This window comes from Cetorhinus maximus, chromosome 7, assembly GCF_964194155.1.
Source record: "Cetorhinus maximus chromosome 7, sCetMax3.hap1.1, whole genome shotgun sequence".
Taxonomy (NCBI): Eukaryota; Metazoa; Chordata; class Chondrichthyes; order Lamniformes; family Cetorhinidae; genus Cetorhinus; species Cetorhinus maximus.
Window position 1 is genome coordinate 45,020,069 of NC_135885.1, and position 18,060 is coordinate 45,038,128.

The following is an 18,060-nucleotide window of genomic DNA, read 5'->3' on the forward strand; positions in this document are numbered from 1 at the left end:
GTTCATTGCACCACCTTTCGGTGAAAGATTTACCTCCTCCTTTACATATATTTTGTATCATGTAGAAGTTAATTGAGGCAACTAAATAGTTATTATAAATAATGGAAGCTGAGTTACTGATTTATTTTTTATTTTCAAATTTTTTTCAGCCAGTTTTTCTTCCCACACTACTACTTGTGGCATTGCTGTTCCACAGATGCCAGGCATCCTCTAGCATCTGGAGCAAGTACTCTTTTTATTTACCAAGAGTATCGGCAGGCTGTTTCACCATTTGGAGGATCACAGCATAGACCTATTTTCCACTTTATAGCTCCAACTGAGGCCAATTTTAGTGTCCTTTTGCCTGTCTAGTCTGAGATCAGGTAACAACACAGACCAGGGAATGAACCTGAAGTCCTACTCTCTGTGTGGCTCAGGTATTCACTGGTTAAACTCAGAGCCACTGAGGGACCCTGCTACTTACTGTATTTTTTTTTATTCATTCACGGAATGTTGGCTTTGCTAGCTGGGCCAGCATTTGTTGCCCATCCCTAGTTGTCTTTGACAAGGTGGTGGTGAGCTGCCTTCTTGAACTGCAGTCCCTGTGGTGTAGGTACACCCACAGTGCTAAATTTATTAGCTCTTAATGGAAATAGTATATATTTTGTGACATTTTGCTTTCATTTATTGAGGCTGCTGTAAACTGAAACTTCTTTCTTTCTGTAGCTGATAAGCGATGGCCACATTGTCTATGCAGAGGCATTATGGGATCATGTTACCATGGACGACCAGGAACTTGGATTCAAAGCCGGAGAAGTCATCCGAGTGCTTGATGCCTCCAACAAGGAATGGTGGTGGGGCATGATTGAAGACAAAGAAGCCTGGTTTCCTGCTAGCTTTGTTCGAGTATGTTTTTCAGTACAAAATTACAGAAGTACAGTGATGATTTTCTCAGGGCAGGTTGACATTTTTACTTGATACCCTCAAATTAAAAATAAGGTTTTAAGTCTCCTTTCCTTTTGCATTCCCTCTTCATCCCCCGCTTCCTAATTCCTTTGGAATATACACAGACTGGTTCAGCAGAAGGCAAGCAAATTCTTCCTTTACCACTCTGATCCTGTGACTGCCTCACACATGATTTGTTGCACTTCACATTCAGGATAAAAGACTGACATTTCTTTGCACTTTCCTGCAACATGTCTAAATCAAAAACTTATTTGTGAGAGATTGTAATATTGCCAAGAGTAGTAGTAAATGTAAGGATTTGGAGAATTTTAGAAACCAGCAAAGAATGATCACAGTATTGATGAAGGAAGAGCAACTAAAATATTGAAGTAAACTAGCAAGATATATATAAAAAGACAAACTGTCAGAGCTTCTACAAGTGTGTAAGAAGGAGAGCAGCAAAAGGAAATGTGGGTCTCTTAGAGACAGAGACAGGAGAAATTATAATGGGGAATAAGGAAATGGTAGAGACATTTAGTAAATATTTTGCCTATCTTTGGGGTAGAAGATGCAAAAAAAAAAAAGGGGGAAACCAAATACCTGATGGCAGTGGGGAACTTAAAAGTCATTATTATTAATGAAGGGAGAAATTAACAGGACCAGAAGCTAACAGATTCCGTGAACCCAATAGCCTACATCCTCGGGTTCTAAAAGAGGCAGCTGCAGAGATGGTGAATGCATTGGTTGTGATCTTCTAAAAACTGTTGGCTGCCAGTCTCTTCTCATAAACTCTTAGCTTTTTTTTTTCACTTCCCCCTTGTGAATTTTCTATATTCAACCCAGTTCTCACTCGTATTATCAACCTGACGTCTGTCGTACAAACCTTTTTTCTGCTTCTTCACACTCTCTATCTCTTACTTCATAAAGGGAGCTCTGGCTTTGTTCTCCCGCCTTTCCCTCCTCGTGGGAATGTATCGTAATTGAACCCAAACTATCCTGTCTTTAAAGGTAGCCCATTGTTCAATTACAGTTTTGTTTGCCAATTTTCTGAGTCCAATTTACCTGGGCCAGATCCATTCTAGCCCCATTGAAATTGGCCCTCCCCCAATTAAGTATTTTTAATTTTGGATTGCTCATTGTTTTCTTCCATAGCTAACCTAAACCTTGCAATACTATGATCACTGACCTTTAAATGCTGTCCTACTGACACTTGATCCTGATCCTCATCCACATGACTCACTTCATTCCCTGAAACCAGATCCAACAATGCTTCCTTCCTCAATGGACCAGTACTTAGCACCCAGTCCTGTCTTTTTTGAACCAGTTATTAGCACAACATCATACACCCATGTGGCTACCTGCACCTGCAGTTCCTCAATCTTATTACAACACTCTGTGTGTTCACATATATGCAATGTAAACCTAATTTACACCTTATTGCATTCCCTCTTATTCTGACCCCACCTCATGTCCCAGGAATGTAAAGCCTTCCTTCCTGCATAATCTCTTTAGCCATGTATTCATCTGCTTTATCCTCCCACCTCTATACTCACTAGCATATGGCACCAGGAGACTGCTGCTTCTGAAGTCCTGCTTGCTAGTTTCTTTCTTAGCTCCCTAAAATCTGTCTGCAGGACCTCAGCCCTCTTTCTACCTATGTTGTTAGTACCGATAAGGACCATGACTGCTGGCTGTTCACCCTTCCCCCTCAGATACTCTGCAGCAATATTCATGACCTGACATGGTGTTGGGGGATGGGGCAACATACCAATCTGGATTCACATTTGTGGCCACAGAAAAGCCTGCCTTTTCCCCTAACTATAGAATTTCCTATAATTGCTGGTTCCAGTTTCCCAATCTTCCTCATGTCCCCCACCCCCCAACCACACTGTTTAGCTAAACCAGTGGCATACCATGGATTTGGCTCTAGCAGCAGCCCCCATAAAAACCATAATGCTCACTAGTATTTAGATCAGGTTGGAAAGTGAGAAGCACTTGCGTTCCTGCACTATCTGCCTGATCTTCCTTGACTGCCTGGTAGTCACCCAGCCCCTCTCTGCCCACACACCCTTAAGCTGCAAGTTGACAATGACTATCTAGGTCGCAACTTCACCACAGTGATGTCAGCTCCGATACCCAGAGCTCGAGCTGCTTCAGCTGATGACACTTCCTGTATATGTGGTTGTCTGGGAGAAGAGAAATATCCTCGAGTTCCCTTGTGGAAAAGGACCTGCATTCCAAGAGGACCAAGTTGCCCTGCCGTGTCTCTATTCATTAGACTATTAAATGACTTAACAGAAATAAAATTAAGACTTAAATAAACTCACCAGCTACTCACCAGTTTCTTCCCTTGTTCTGACGTCACTAGATACAACCTGTCAACTTGAAAAAGTCTAGTTTAACCATACTGTCTGCTTCCTGCCCTTTACCCAATCCTCCATCCATGTTAATATATTACTGTCAACATTGAGCCCCTTATCTGGCATTGATATCGGAAAAAGATAAATGTTTTGGATAGGACCCCTTATAGAAAGACATAACTTTAAACTTCTGCCATAGACCTAATGTTTTCTCATGGGATGTGTTGGAGCTTTGGCATGCAGGTGCACCTAGACTACAGTTATGTCATCTCTGTTTTATCAGTTGTAGAGAAATAATGGTAGAGGATAAAGAGACACAGATTTAAGAGGCGACAAAATGTTCAAGAACTTTAAAGATGAAAGGAAGATTGGAAATGGGTGATGGTTTGCAAGGACAGAGGGTTGTGGATTATTTTTTGCAGGTTGTTTTGTTTTGAGGAAATGGTTGATTGTTACAGTTTTGAAGGAGAGGGGATAGTACCTGAGGAGAGAGAATGACTGACAATATCAGCTAATACACAGACCAAGAAGGGTGGTTCAGTGGTTAGCAATTTAGTGGAAATAGGGCCAAGGGAGCAGGAGGGAAAGATACAATTTGGGGGCTAGGGCAGGGGGAGCTTTTGAGGAAGTTTAGCCCAGTAAGGTAGAAGAGGGGAGTGGCAGAGGCAGCCAATCTTTGTGACAAAAAAAATCTGAGCTTCTCGTGCTTGTTGGAGGGGAGAATGAGAGAAGTTTAACTGGGATTATCTTTGCATTCCCAGATGTTTCTCCAAGAGTGAGCAGTTTTGGAAGATGAGAGCAGGACTCAATAGTCCCTATTTGGTCCTGTCAGTGAAGAGCTAAACCTGTCAGCTGCCATATCCATTCAAGTCTGCATCCTTTCAATTTAAGGGATCAAAGTTTTAATGGGGACTAGGGTATCATCAAAGGAGGAGTTGAGGGTGTGGCTCAGCAAAAGGATAGCTTCAGAAATGTTCTGGTGAACAGAGGGTCAAAGCCCATTTGGGGTCTTGAAAGTGCAGTTTAAGTGAATTTGCAGAGAGGTTTTTTCCCAGGGTGAAGTAAGATTTTGAGGGGAAAGGGGATGAGGGTGGGAAGCAATACAAAGAAGTGATCAGAGATGTCGTTATGTGTAATTGACGTGATGGGAACAACGAAGCTATTTGTGATAGCAAAGTCAAGTGGATAACTGTGAACATGGGTTAGGGAGAGGTTAAGTGAGGAAAGAATGGCAGAGGATATGATGAATTGAGACTGTGGTTGAAATTGCTGAGAATGAGAAATTACACAGTGCAGATGCTGAGGACACATCAGTGAAGGCAGTGAAGCGATCTCAACAACAACTTTAATATAATGTTCCAAGGTACTTCATGGGAGCATAATAAAATATGACACCAAAGCATGTATGGAGATATTAGGTTAGATGATCAAAGGCTTGCTCAAAGGGATAAGTTTTAAGGAGTGTCTTAAAGTAGGAAAGTGAGATTGAGAGGCAGAGAGATATAGGGAGGGTATTCCAGAGCTTGGTGCCTTGGCAAATGAAAGCACTGCCACCAGTGGTGGAGTAATTAAAATTGGGGATGCACCAGAGGCCAGAATTAGCAGAGCACAGATATCTGAGGGTTGTGGAGCTGGAGAAAATTAGAGATAGGAAGGAGCGAGGCCATAGAGGGATTTGAAAACAAGGATAAGAATTTTAAAATCAAGACGCTACTTAACCAGGAGCTGATAAGTTCCTATGTTACTTGTATAGGTAGTAGAAATGAGGATTTTGAATCAGAGGTGAGAGAGATGGAACAAATTGAGATGCTCAAAGGAGGTGCCAAAGTAACAAGGAGATAGACTAAGCTGTGATTTGGTGATGAGATTCACACCACTACCACGACTTGTCTGGGCAGGGCAAGTGGTGGAAAGTATAGCCAAATGGAGCAGCATCATTTAGGGGAAAGAAGTCATCCCTTCTCAGCCAGATTTCCGTTAAGGTCATCCTGGTGATGCAATCAGGCTGGTCTGCTGGCTAACTCTACCCTGGTTGTAAGCATAGATATATTCCTTAAAGCTCGTGCAGTATTTGTTTATTTAAATGATTTTTAAAACCATGCAGAAGAAGGCTACAATATTACACAAATTTAACCATGGATAAAAAAATATATAATTTTGTATTTCACCTATTCCTCACAAATGTGCCCACTCTTTATCATTTATTCTGTCACCATCAATCATTTATTTTTATCTTTTTGCTGCCAAAACACTACATCGAGGTTTTAACGAAGACAATAAGTGCAGCATGTTGGAAGGTCAAATTAAAGATAACCAATTTTATTAAGCATACTGAATAACAGGTCAATAAGTGATATCTCCTTATACCAGAGAAATTCCAGTTTATGATGAGAGAAAGTATCATGATCTGATCAGTTCTGAAGTGTATGTCATTATGAGGCTTACACCCTTGTGATAGGATAGAGGGACAGCAATGGAGAATCCACCTAGATCTATTAAGTGTGTTGGAGATTGGAACACACCATTTTATGGCATACTTAATAACACTGAAGAAATAATTGGCATGGTGCATAAAAGATACTCTGCTTATATATGCAAATTAGAATTTATAATTGCATATAAATTAGTACACTGTTTATAAGGTGTGGAAGCTTTTTAGATTGCATTTATGTTTCTACGTCAGCCAGATTTCCTAAATTTGCTTTTTAAAAAAACTTTTAATAGCTCCGGGTGAACCAGGAAGACGCTGTAGGTGAAGGCACTGGAAAGTTTCCAAATGAGCAACTGGATGCCAGCTGCAATAAACATCGCCTTCTCAAAAATGCAGAGAACCAGGAGCAGATGCGAACAAATGTTATCCAAGAGATCATGAACACCGAAAGGGTCTATATCAAGCATCTGAAAGACATCTGTGAGGTATTGAAAAAAAGGCAGCTCTGAAACTGGAGGAAGTCCCCACTGTTTCACAGCAGGGGCATCTTTATAGTTGTAGTTTGTGACTTTCATAGAATCATAGTAAATTGCAGCACGGAAGGAGACCAGTTGGTCTATCGTGTCTGTGCAGACTCTCTGCAAGAGCAACTCAGCTAGTCCCACTCCCCTGCCTTTTCCTCGTATCCCTGTAAATTTTTTCTATTCAGAAAATAATTTAAGATCTTCTACCACTTTTCCACAGAATAGTTTGGGAAAAATAAATTGTTTTTTGAATTGTTTCACAATGAGTGTTGAGTAGCTTAAAATGCTAATCGAAGATATCCTAGTGACTGCAAACAATAAGCACATCATACCCACTATTTTGGAAGGTCACTGTTTGCTTGGCATGGGTTTTGTAAGTTTTTCCTTCCAGCTGTGAAAGAAAGAAGGTAAAAGATAATTAAAATAGAGGCAGAAACAGAGAGGCAGATGATTTCCAAATCTTTCCTCCCTTCACATCCCAAAAACAATTATTGAATTATAAACCAAGAGACTGGGAGTAGGTTTTTGTTGTCATTGCGTGGACAGTAATCTAGGAGAGCAGACTACCACTGAGGCAGTGAAGATGAGGGAAAAAAAAAAAATTCATTTGTATAGTGCCTACCACAACCCTAAGATGTCCCAAAGCTTTACAACTAATGAAATACATTAGTGACTATACTTTAAAAGTAAGACAGGATATAACCAATTTGCACTCATTATGCTCTGACAAAACGCAATGTGCTAATAACCAGAATCTCTTTTTAGGTGTTGCTCAAGAGGTAACTGTCGATCAGAATACCAAGGGAATTCCTCTGGTGTTTAAATTGTGCTGTGGTATCTTTTACATCAACCTGAGAGGTTAGATAGTGTTTTGGCTTAATGTTTTCAGCCAAAAGACAGTACCTCTAACAGTGTGGCACTCCTTTAGTGCTGCACAAAGTAGCAGCCTAGCATTATGTACTGAAGTCACTGAAGTGGGATTTGAACCCACAACTTTCTGGGCAAAATTTTTAGCTCGGCGGGCAGGTGTGTGCCCGACCCACTCGAGTGTGAAATGACGCTTGTTGATGTCAGGCAAGCGCCCCGACATCAACGCGCAGTCGGGCAATACTTCGGTCAGCGGGCATGCATCAGAGTCAGCAGTGCCCTCGCCGACAATTAAAAGGCCTTTTAAGGCCATTAAAGGATCAATTAAGTTAAATTTTTTGCTGAACGGCCAACTTTACGGTTGGCGGGCAGGCAAAAAGGCAAAGCAGCCTTTGCATTTTTTGGAAACCTCATCCACGGGCGGGTGAGGTTTCCAAAAGCAAATAAAAATTAAATAAAAGTTTTAAAATTAATTAATAACATGTCCCTGCTCACATGAGGGGACATGTTTTATTACATTTTTCAAATCTTTATTTTTTTAAGATGCTTTATTTCCCTGAAGCAGCTCTGTTCTCAGGGGGAATTTCAAGCTCTCACTCGTGTGTGTGCATGAAGTTCACGCTCGCCCTCCTCCCCCGTCCACACAGGCAGCGCTGAGCACTGCCACTCGCGTTTCACGCTGGGTGGGCCTTAATTGGCCCGCCAGCGTGAAATTACCTTCCAGCCTCAATCATGGGTGGCGGTCATCTCCCCGACCACCCCTGCCAAGCCCGCCTAACATGGGCTAAATTCTGCCATCTGATTCAGAGGTGAGCATGTGACTACAATCGACACATTGGGCTGAATTTTGCGCTTGATGGGCGGGCGGGCCCGACCGACTCGGCGGTGGGCGGGCAGCCGATCGCCGCCACTAAAACGGGCCACGCCACCATTTTGCGCGTGCGGGCCAATTAAGACCGACCCAGTGGGGTTACAACTCCCGTGTACATCAGGAAAATTAAATCGGCGGCGGGCATGTTCAGACTGCCTGTTCCAATGGGGAACCGGCAGTCTGTATAAAGAGCTGCCAGGCAGCCTCCTTTAGGCTGTTCACCATTGCCACTCATAGGGCAGCACAAGATTTGAGGGCAGAGGAGGAGGAGGGGGGCAGGCTGCAGGATAAGCCAGCGGGGGGCCACTGTGCCCCTCAGTTCTCAGATGCCTGCCTTGCTGTCCTCCTCGAACAGGTGTCCAACCATCGGGATGTCTTGTTTCCAGAGGATGGTAGGAGGAGGGCCTCCCATGTGACCAGGCAGGCATGGCAGGAGGTGGCGGAGGCTGTAAGCTCCCATGATGCTGTGCGGCACGCCAGAACACAGTGCCGCAAACACTTCAATGGTTTGTTGCGCTCAGGAAGGATGAGTACCATGTCGGCCTTGGCCATTTGACCCAGCAGGTAGCCTTAGCCTTTGAGCCGCCCCTCACCACCCCCCCCCGCCCCACGTCTTAGTGTCGTTACTGCAATGGGCATTTGGCGCACGCTGGGTGGGCAAACAGATAGTGACCATGCTTACATCAGCCTTAGTGATTGAGAAGAAGATGGGTTCTCCATGCAGCATATGTTGGTGTTTGTTGCATTTGAGTAGTCTGGGGGCAACCTGCAGGGGAGGCAGCTAGACACATACTCAGAACTCCAACACGTATCTTATTGATAGTGATAAGATGGTGGAAGAGGAGCCTCAAGGTGACTTGGCCAAGAGCCATCTGCTGGCCTCGGCGCCGTACCCAGTTGTGCTTCCTTGCCATGGACGCTAAGACCCGTGTGTTATTCAAAGTGATGGACGCCGAATGTGTCCAAGGTAGCCGTTGGGGGAGGGGGTTGGAAGCAGCCGTACCATCTTCTGGGGACCGATCACCAGTAGTGTGGACAGGAGCCACTGGAGGGGTCAGATGGGCCACTGTGGTTGGGGTGCGGCGTGCGCATGCAGAGTACATGAGCGATCAGCCCCAATAAATGCTCTTCTCTGTTCTGCAGGCAAAAACAGAGCACAGTATGAGGGAGTGGCAGCGGACTGGTGGTGGGTACGCCGTGCTGCAGCGCCTCACCACGTATGAGGAGCAGGCCATGGAGCTGGGGAGGAGGCAGGCGGCCAGGTCGGCAGGTGTCGGCGAGGCTGGGGTGCAGCGGCCAGGTATTTGAGGGCCACAGTCCCATCCACGCTGTCTCGCCACCATCCAAAGCACTGATGGTTGCTGTAGTCGTTAAACCTGCAACACTGCTCATTCACAGACTGATACAGTCAGACGTGTGGGTCATACACAAAGGTCCCTCGGCCCCTTGAGGATGCGCGTCTCTAGCACCTTCCAAAGTCACCTTATCCCATTTGTGACCACTCTTCCCATGGCCTAACAAGCCATGGCATCGCTGCTGCATGTCCAAAGACGTTTTGCATCTTAGGAGGGTTTGTACCTTCACCACCCTTTCAGCCAGTGCGTCCCACATTACTCTGTCCAAAAGGTCCTCAGCACCTCACCTGTCAAACTCTTGGCCCTCAACTTAAATAAATGCCACCACGTTAATCATCCCAGCGCCAAGGGGAAATGTTGCCTTCTGTCCACCCGTTCTATGCCCCTCATAATGGTATGAAGGTCAATAATGTGACCTGTCAATCTCCTGTGCTCCACGGCAAATGTCGCAAGTGTATGCAATGTTTCCACATCACTCCAACTCTCCAGGCCAGCCTGCATCCAGGTCAGGTACCTCTGCACTCTCCCCACTCCAATGCCATCCCTCCCATGAAGCGCAGGTCACAACTGAACGCAGAAGTGTAGATGTGGCCTCGACAGCGTTTTCTGCTCTTGCAACATGACCTCCCTTTTCCTACATTCTATTCCTCGTCTAATAAAGGCACATCTGGCTTTGACCTTGTTAAGTGCCTTATGTTCCTGTTCTGCTAACTTAACGGGTCTGCCCAGCAAGGTCCCTGTATTCGTCGTGACTTCCCACGGTCCTACCATTACTCATGTATTCCCGTACCTTGCTTGTCTTGCCCAAGTGCTTAACCGAACACTTATCTACATAACATTCCATGTGGCATTCCTTAGGCCATCTGACCAGCCTGTCTGTATGCGCGTGTAATGTTCGGGCCTCCTCTTGACTATTTACCACCCCACCAATATTCGTCTCCTTAGGTTCTTGAAGGGTGAGCAACTTATGAGGCTGGGGGGGGAAAGGGATGAAAGGTGTTACTGACTGAACGCTAACCGATGCACTGTCCTTGTTGTTAATTTCAGCATCACCACCGCATGGCCGCCACCAACACGTCCAGAGCACACCCCCCTCCACACCTGAGGGCCATGACTTGCAACTTGCGTCACATCCTTTCAGCCAGCCAGGCACCAGCGCAGCGACAAACACTTCGGTGGGGAATGTAATGTTGGCTAGTCTCCCGGGGCAAAGTGGAAAGGGCACTTCACAATTGCTGGAGGAGATAGCACGGACAGAGAATACCGATGGTGCCAGCAGCCAGAGGACTGCAGGGGACCAGGCACATGCTGAGTACGGCAGTGATGATGTGCCTCTGGAGATGTCACCAATGCAGCAGCTGCAGGACAAGTGGCAGGATGCACGGTAGCATCTGGCAGGGTTGCATGAGGGTGTGCTTCAGTTGGTCTCTGTGGTGGAGGAGTCCAGGCAGAGTGTCAGTGAAGGCATGAATCTCAGGACAGAGCTTCAGGCTTCTCCACTGAAAGATTGGCGACTCTCATGGAGAGGGGCTTCAATCGGATTGAGACCCTTCTGATTGGGTTACGCTCTGACCTGCAAGCCCTCACAGTGCTAATGGCCACAGGTGGTCACTGGCAATGTGGGAGATGTTCTGGGCACCAAGTGTCCCATCTCGGTGCCCATCCATCTGTGGTGAGCAGGGAGGTCCAATGTGACCTCACGTCGGCGCAGCAGCTGCTTGTCATCGCTGTGAGCTCCTCTCAGGTCGCTCCGGGTGAGGAAATCAGCTCCTTCGCCCCTCTGCCAGTGACCGTTGCATATGTTGAGGCTGCGACAACCGGGTAGGTGCCAGTTCTGGAACTGGCCGCTCCCTCCCAGGCGGGGCCATCACTGGCTCCACAGGCTAGAGGACGCCCGCCAAGGTAATCGAGGCCAACAGGACAGCAGAGTCAGCAGGCTGTCTCACAAGCCACTCCAAGCGATGGGGCAGCACCTAGACGTAGCACCCGCAAACGAAGGCATAAGGCACGTTAGGCACTCCACGGGTATGTCACTGTGATTTTGTGTTGGCCCTAGATTAGGGGGAAAAAAATAGTTATGTACATCTGAGTGGCGTTTGTGTTTTATTTTGGACTGAATAAAGTCCACTTTTCTGACCATGGCTGAGGGTGTTTCCTTTGTGCTGCATTTGTATGTTTAACAGACATCTCATGAGTGTTTGAGTGGACGTTGATGTTTCTGTACTAAGCCCTTAGTTGCAGCTGATGAGGTGGAAGATGTAGCACCTAAGTGCCATGTGTGGAAGCGCCAGGCAATGCTGGTCCTGCTGATCGATGTGTGTGGAGCTACCTGAAGGTTCATTGGATTAAAGTGTCCCGGGTGTCCCTGCCTCCTTGGTGTAGAGGGTCGGCGTGCTGCCCCTCATCATTGCCCTGTGCTTCCTCATCCTCTGAGCCACTGCTGGATTCATCATGTGCATCCTCATCCAGTGCGTCAAGGTCTTCATCGTCAACTGCATCCTCCCTTTCCAGCGCAAGATTGTGCAGAACGCAGCATGCTACCACTATCACAGAGACGCGATCTGGGGGGTACTGGAGTGCGCCCCCTGAGTGGTCCAGGCAACGGAAGCGCATCTTGAGAAGACCGATGGCTCTGTCACTCGCACGTCAGCCATAAAATTCTGCCCATTGAAAATTAATGGAAAGCAAATCATGTTTTCTATAACCTTAAAATGCACCCTGCCAGATTATTGCCCAAAAGTCCATCTGAGTGTCGGCATGATATTTCAATTTGGGAAGCATCGCATCACAGGTGTGAGAAATTCTGGCCTTACCTAACATCCACATTTTTCTAGTTGGATTCAATGGATAAAGGAATCCTTGGCTTTTTTCCCTCCACTGTCTAGGCTGGGGATTGATCCATTTAAGTGCCTGTTCTGAATGCCTCAGTATTGCTGTTACCAAATAGGAAAGCCTTTACAAAGTGGTAGTAAGTAGCAGTATTTATGTAAGTGGCTGATGAGCTAGTAGTTTATTATAAATGTGAAAATGCACCTAACTAGCAAATATAACTGCCATCAAGAACAATAGTTGCAATTTTTTAAAAAAAAAGGTCTTAAAGAATCTGGTAAACATTTGTCTGAATATTTTTAATAGTGGAAAATAAGTTTCAAATTATACTTGAATACACCTGCCAACTGAATTAATTAAACTGCATGTATGTATATGTGGGCAATAAAGCATATAAGAATGTTATCAAGTTGTACATTTGATCATTTCAAAATTGTCCTTATGGATTCCAACATGCTGTGATCCTGAGTCATTTCCTTTAATTAAGCCCAGTTAATAATTAGACCCCTCTGTAATACTTAACCATGCTGCAGGGTGTCTTTGCACAGCTGGATATTTATTAAGGGTACAAAGAGTGATTTTTGAATAATTGATTAAGGCTGACATTTGTGTAAAGTCAAACTGTCATTTCAAATCTTAGAATTTTCTTTTCAAAATATCATGCATGGAAGATCAAGACCATTTGTACCCATTATTTCTATCTTATTTGATATGAATTATGTGCAAACTGCTTTTTACTATTTTCTTGACTTTTTAGGGATACATTCGTCAGTGTCGCAAACATACGGGAATGTTTGCTGAAGCACAGTTAAATATAATATTTGGGAACATTGAAGAGATTTACAAATTCCAAAGGAAATTTTTGAAGGACTTGGAGAAACTATTCAACAAAGATGAGCCTCACCTGAGTGAAATTGGATCCTGTTTCCTTCAACACGTATGTCAAATACATAATTGTAATGATTTGATATATATGATTTCTGGTCAATTCCATCACTAGTGCAATGTGTCTATTTCAAGTTAGATAAAATAAATGGTTTATCCTCTAGATTCAGATTTCAAATATTGAACCAAAGTAATAATTCATTTGAATGGAACCGATAACATGATTGCAGTAGACCTTGCTCCAAAACCCCCTGACAGTCAGGGCATCTCGGGCACATCAGCAGTGAGCAGTAGTGGATTTATGTCCAATTTGCAATCCTGTAGGTCTAATTCAGATTTTGAGGTACGTCACAATTTTTACCTATTTTCTAGGTTTCAGCATCACCGGCCACCCCTGTAAGTGGATCTTCCAAAGTACACCTTTTCTGCTGAATGTCAAGTCAAGCAGTTGCATGACTCGCAGATCATAACAGAAATAAGTCCCTTATTGAAATATGTGAGACATCACGTGAATTCCTCTCTCCTTACAAAAGGTGCACTGAATAAGGCATAGGCGTTGGACCATTAACTGGGCTATTTGCATAAACTACAGGGAGGATCTTCCGGTTGGCGAGCGGGGGTGGGGCCTGCTCGCCGACGCGTAAAATGACGCGGGATGACGTTGGGTGGAACTCCCAATATCACCCCGCGTCATTTCCATTTTCAGGTTGGCTGGGGCACAGCCGAATCGGCTGCGCGCCCGCTGACTTGTCAACGGCCTGTTGAGAGGCCATTTAAAAAGTAATTAACATCACTAATGGGCCTGCCCACCCAACCTTAGGGTTGGTAGGCAGGCTGGGAGCCCAGGCGGGCTTAAGTAAAAGCACAAAACCTCATCCACAGGTAGGATGAGGTTTCATGAGCGTTTTAAAATATTTAATAAAGGTTTCAGTAAAAGTGATGGACATGTCCCAACTCATGCGACAGTATCACTTGAGAGGACATGTCAGGGAAATCTTGCTATCATTTATTTAACATTTTTTAATTTGGAGCCGATCTCCCTGAGGCAGCATTTAGCCTCAGGGTGATCAGTGCGCTCTTCAGCGTGCGTGCACGAAAGAGTGCACGCTCAGCTGAGGGAATCCCCCCCCCCACACTGCCTGCACAGGGAGCGCATAGAACTTCCTGGCAGACGTCACGCTGAGCGGGCCTTAATTGGCCTGCCCACGTAAAATGGCGGCGCACCTGCCCGCGCCTGCTCCTGCACTCTCTCTCCCCCCCCCACCCCCCACCCAAACGGGGGGGAAAAATTTTCCCTACATGAATTTACAAAATGTAGTTTGACATAATTTGAATTTATATTTTCTTATCCGCGTGTTATGAAAGCAATAAAGCTACAAATATTTTTCTGTCTAAGTGTATAAGATGGAAGATTGTTTTTTTCAGTTTAATCCTTTAAAGCTAAACTGGCTCAGACAAATTAGAAAACTGGTGGTGAAACCGGAGGCATCTCTGTGACTGAGAACAAAAGAGGGATCATCTCTGCAAACTACTTTTAAGTCTTTGAGATGGGGGTTCATTCACAGAGGGCTCTAGATCAGGGCTGGCCCTTAGAACTGTGAGCAGACAATAACATTATTTAATTAATATAAGATATTTATTCAACAACAGAGGTTTGAGGAACTTCAGTTACATGGATAAATTGGAGAAGCTGGCGCTGTTCTCCTTCGAGAAGAGAAGGTTGAAAGGAGACCTGATAGAGGTATTCAAAATCATGAGGGGTCTGGACAGATAGGGAGAAACTGTTCCCATTGGTGGAAGGATAAAGAACCAGAGGACACCAATATAAGGTGATTGGCAAAAGAAGCAACAGCGACATGAGGAAAACTTTTTTATGCAGTGAGTGGCTAGGATCTGGAATGCACTGAGTGTGGGGTTGAGGGGGATTCAATCACAGCCTTCAAAAGAAAATTAGATTTTTATCTGAAGAGGAAACATTTACAGGACCACAGGGAAAAGGCAAATTAGTGGTGCTAGGTGAATTGCCCTTATTGACATGATGGTCTGAATGACGTCCCTTTGTGCTGTAACCATTCTATATTGAATGATAACAATGTTTATTGATAATCCAAAATGTTTGCCAATGAGCACAATCATTTCAGCTAACCAAAATCTGGAACTTTCCATTGTTTATAGCATCAGTAACTCACATAAATGAGCAGCATTGATGCCAAGGTATTGAACTAATTACTGTTTTAAATTTCTATTGTGTGAGCCTAAAAAAGTTCTGAGCATACTGTTCTTTTTAAAATGCCTGTGTCCTAACTTCTCATCACATTCATCACCATGGTGCTCACTGGCCAACGTTGGCTCCTGCTTAAGCACACTGCGATTTTAAAATTCTCATATTTTGCTCCTCCCCATTTTTGTGACCTCCTCTAATCCTACAGCCCTTCAAGATACCTGTACACCTCCAATTCTAGTCTCTTGAGCATGCCTGATTTTAAATGCTGCACCATTGACGACTGTGCCTTTAGCTGCCTAAGTGCCGGAATTCCCTCCCTAAACCTCTCTGCCTTTTCAGCTCTCTCTCCTCCTTTAAGGCATTTGTTAAAATCTACCTCTTTGACCAAGCTTTTGGTTTTCTGTCCTAATATCTCCTTATGTGGCTTGGAGGCAAATTCTGTTTGATAACAGTTCTGTGAAGTGTCTTTGGATGTTTTACTATCTTAACAGCCCTATATAAATGCAAATTTCTGTTCTGTTGACTAAAACAGGTCAGCCCATGAAAAGGACAAAGCAAACAATTTATTATTTTTCCTGTTTTTAGAGGAGAAAAGCAAGATTGGTTGACTTGAGTGGATTTGCTTTTACTGTTACTGTATTTCACTTTAGCACATGCCTTTGATATAAAGCAGCTCAGCAATCCATATCTGGTTTTGTCTTTTGGCCTGATTTAGAGAAAGACTGGTAAAGGGCATGAGTGCTTGCAAAATGCCGTAGATTGTGATGTGTAAATCGACCGTTGAACCCTCACAAAATCCTCCCAAAGATGGGGGTCAACTTATATGCCAAGTATAAAATGTGAACTCCTAGTGTTGGTGACCATTTTGAAATATGACAGAAACAACACCGGTACTTCTAATTAAATCAATGTGACAAAATTAATTAATTATACAAGGATACTTTTACCCACAATCAAAATGTTATAAAAACCTTCAAAATGTCATTGGCTTCGGCATCCGATGCAAAGAGTTCATCAAATTTATGCTGAGTCACTTTGACTATGGCATCATCATAATGATCCCATCCTTAATCAGATTTGGCACTTTCAGTTTCCGAATCATCTCTCCACAGCATATCACCCTTCTCTCCATCTGTTGAATGGAAATTATGCATTTTTTGAACAAAATACTCTGAATTTCTGTTTTTCCCACCAAAGTGGATAACTTCATGTTTTTCCACATCATGTTCCATTTGCCATGTTCTTGCTCATTCACTTAACCTGTCTAAATCCCTTTGAAACCTCTTTGCATCCTCATTTCAACTCACATTCCCACCAAGTTTTGTGTCATCAGCAAATATTACATTTGGTCCCCACATCCAAATCATTGATACAGATTGTGAAAAACTGGGGCCCTAGCTCTGATCCTTGCGGTACGCTACTAGTCACAGCATGCCAACCTGTGAATGATCTGTTTATTCCTACTCTGTTTTCTGCCCATTAACTAATCCTCAATCCATGCCAGTATATTACACCCAATCCCATGTGCTCTAATTTTGCTTACAAACCTCCTGTGTGAGGCCTTATCTGAAGCCCTCTGAAAATCCAAATGCACCACATCCACTGGTTCTCCCTTGTTAATTCTGCTACTTACATCCTCAAAAAACTATTAACAGGTTTTCCAAATGCGATTTACCTTTCATAAATCCATGTTGTCTCTGCCCAATCCTACCATTATTTTCTGAGTCCAGTTATCATTCTTTATTAGAGATTCTAGCATTTTCCCTACTACTGATGTCAAAGTAACAAGTCTGTAGTCCCTAGTTTTCTCTCTTCCTCCTTTCTTAAATAGTGGGGTTACATTTGTTACTTTCCAATCTGCAAGAACCATACCAGAATCTATGGAATTTTGGAAGATGACCAACAAAGCATCTGTTATCCTACAGCCACCTATTTCTATACTCTGGGGTGTAGATCATCCGATCCAGGGGATTTATCAACTTTCAGTCCCATTTCAGTGTAGCATTTCTTAGCAGGAAAGGGGAGTCGACTTATACGCTGAGTATAAGCCTAAACATGATTTTTGATGCTAAAAAATGGGGTCACCTGACACATTGGGTCAAATTAAATGCTGTAATCTATGGTATACAATATCCAGTTCAAATCGCAAGCAACTCATATTGCTACTCACCTGAGTTATACTATTGTATAGTTAGATATAAGCAGTATGAGCAGGGTTTGGAGTAAAACACTCGGACTGTATATGGGAGTGATCATCACACTGTAAACCCAAGAGAATATCTAATGCATACTCAAAACGTGTACAAACACCTGTTTTGAGATTTAACTTTTGATATTGGTGTAGAAGAGGAGGATGTTTGTGAATATGTTACTAAGAAATATTGATTGCTGGTAATTTTTCTGGATTTTCAATTAGTCTGAGAAGCAATTGGAAGTGCAATAATCAATTTTGTTTTATTAATTACTAATGTTTCTTTATAGCAAGAAGGGTTTGGAATATATTCCGAATATTGCAACAATCATCCTAGTGCATGTGTTGAACTTGCCAGACTAATGAAACAGAGCAAATATCGACACTTTTTTGAGGCCTGTCGACTGCTTCAACAGATGATTGACATCGCCATTGATGGCTTTCTTCTTACTCCAGTCCAGAAGATCTGCAAATACCCACTACAACTTGCTGAGTTGCTCAAATACACTACCCCAGATCACAGGTATGAGAATGAAGTCCAAATTTATTAACCAACTGGCTGCAAAAATATAAATAAAAAGTATTTCTTCTTCTCCCAT

At 43.8% G+C, this 18,060-nt stretch overlaps 1 protein-coding gene across 3 annotated transcripts in view; it reads left to right on the plus strand.

The window, feature by feature from the left end:
- LOC144682758 (spermatogenesis-associated protein 13-like) overlaps positions 1-18,060 on the plus strand; it is a 342,817-nt gene that overhangs the window by 297,413 nt on the left and 27,344 nt on the right. For all 3 annotated transcript variants that reach the window (XM_078545414.1, XM_078545416.1, XM_078545417.1), the window contains 4 exons: positions 706-885; positions 6,009-6,200; positions 12,919-13,098; positions 17,752-17,984. In XM_078545414.1, the coding sequence (XP_078401540.1) occupies positions 706-885; positions 6,009-6,200; positions 12,919-13,098; positions 17,752-17,984 (785 nt within the window). The remainder of the gene's footprint in view (positions 1-705; positions 886-6,008; positions 6,201-12,918; positions 13,099-17,751; positions 17,985-18,060) is intronic.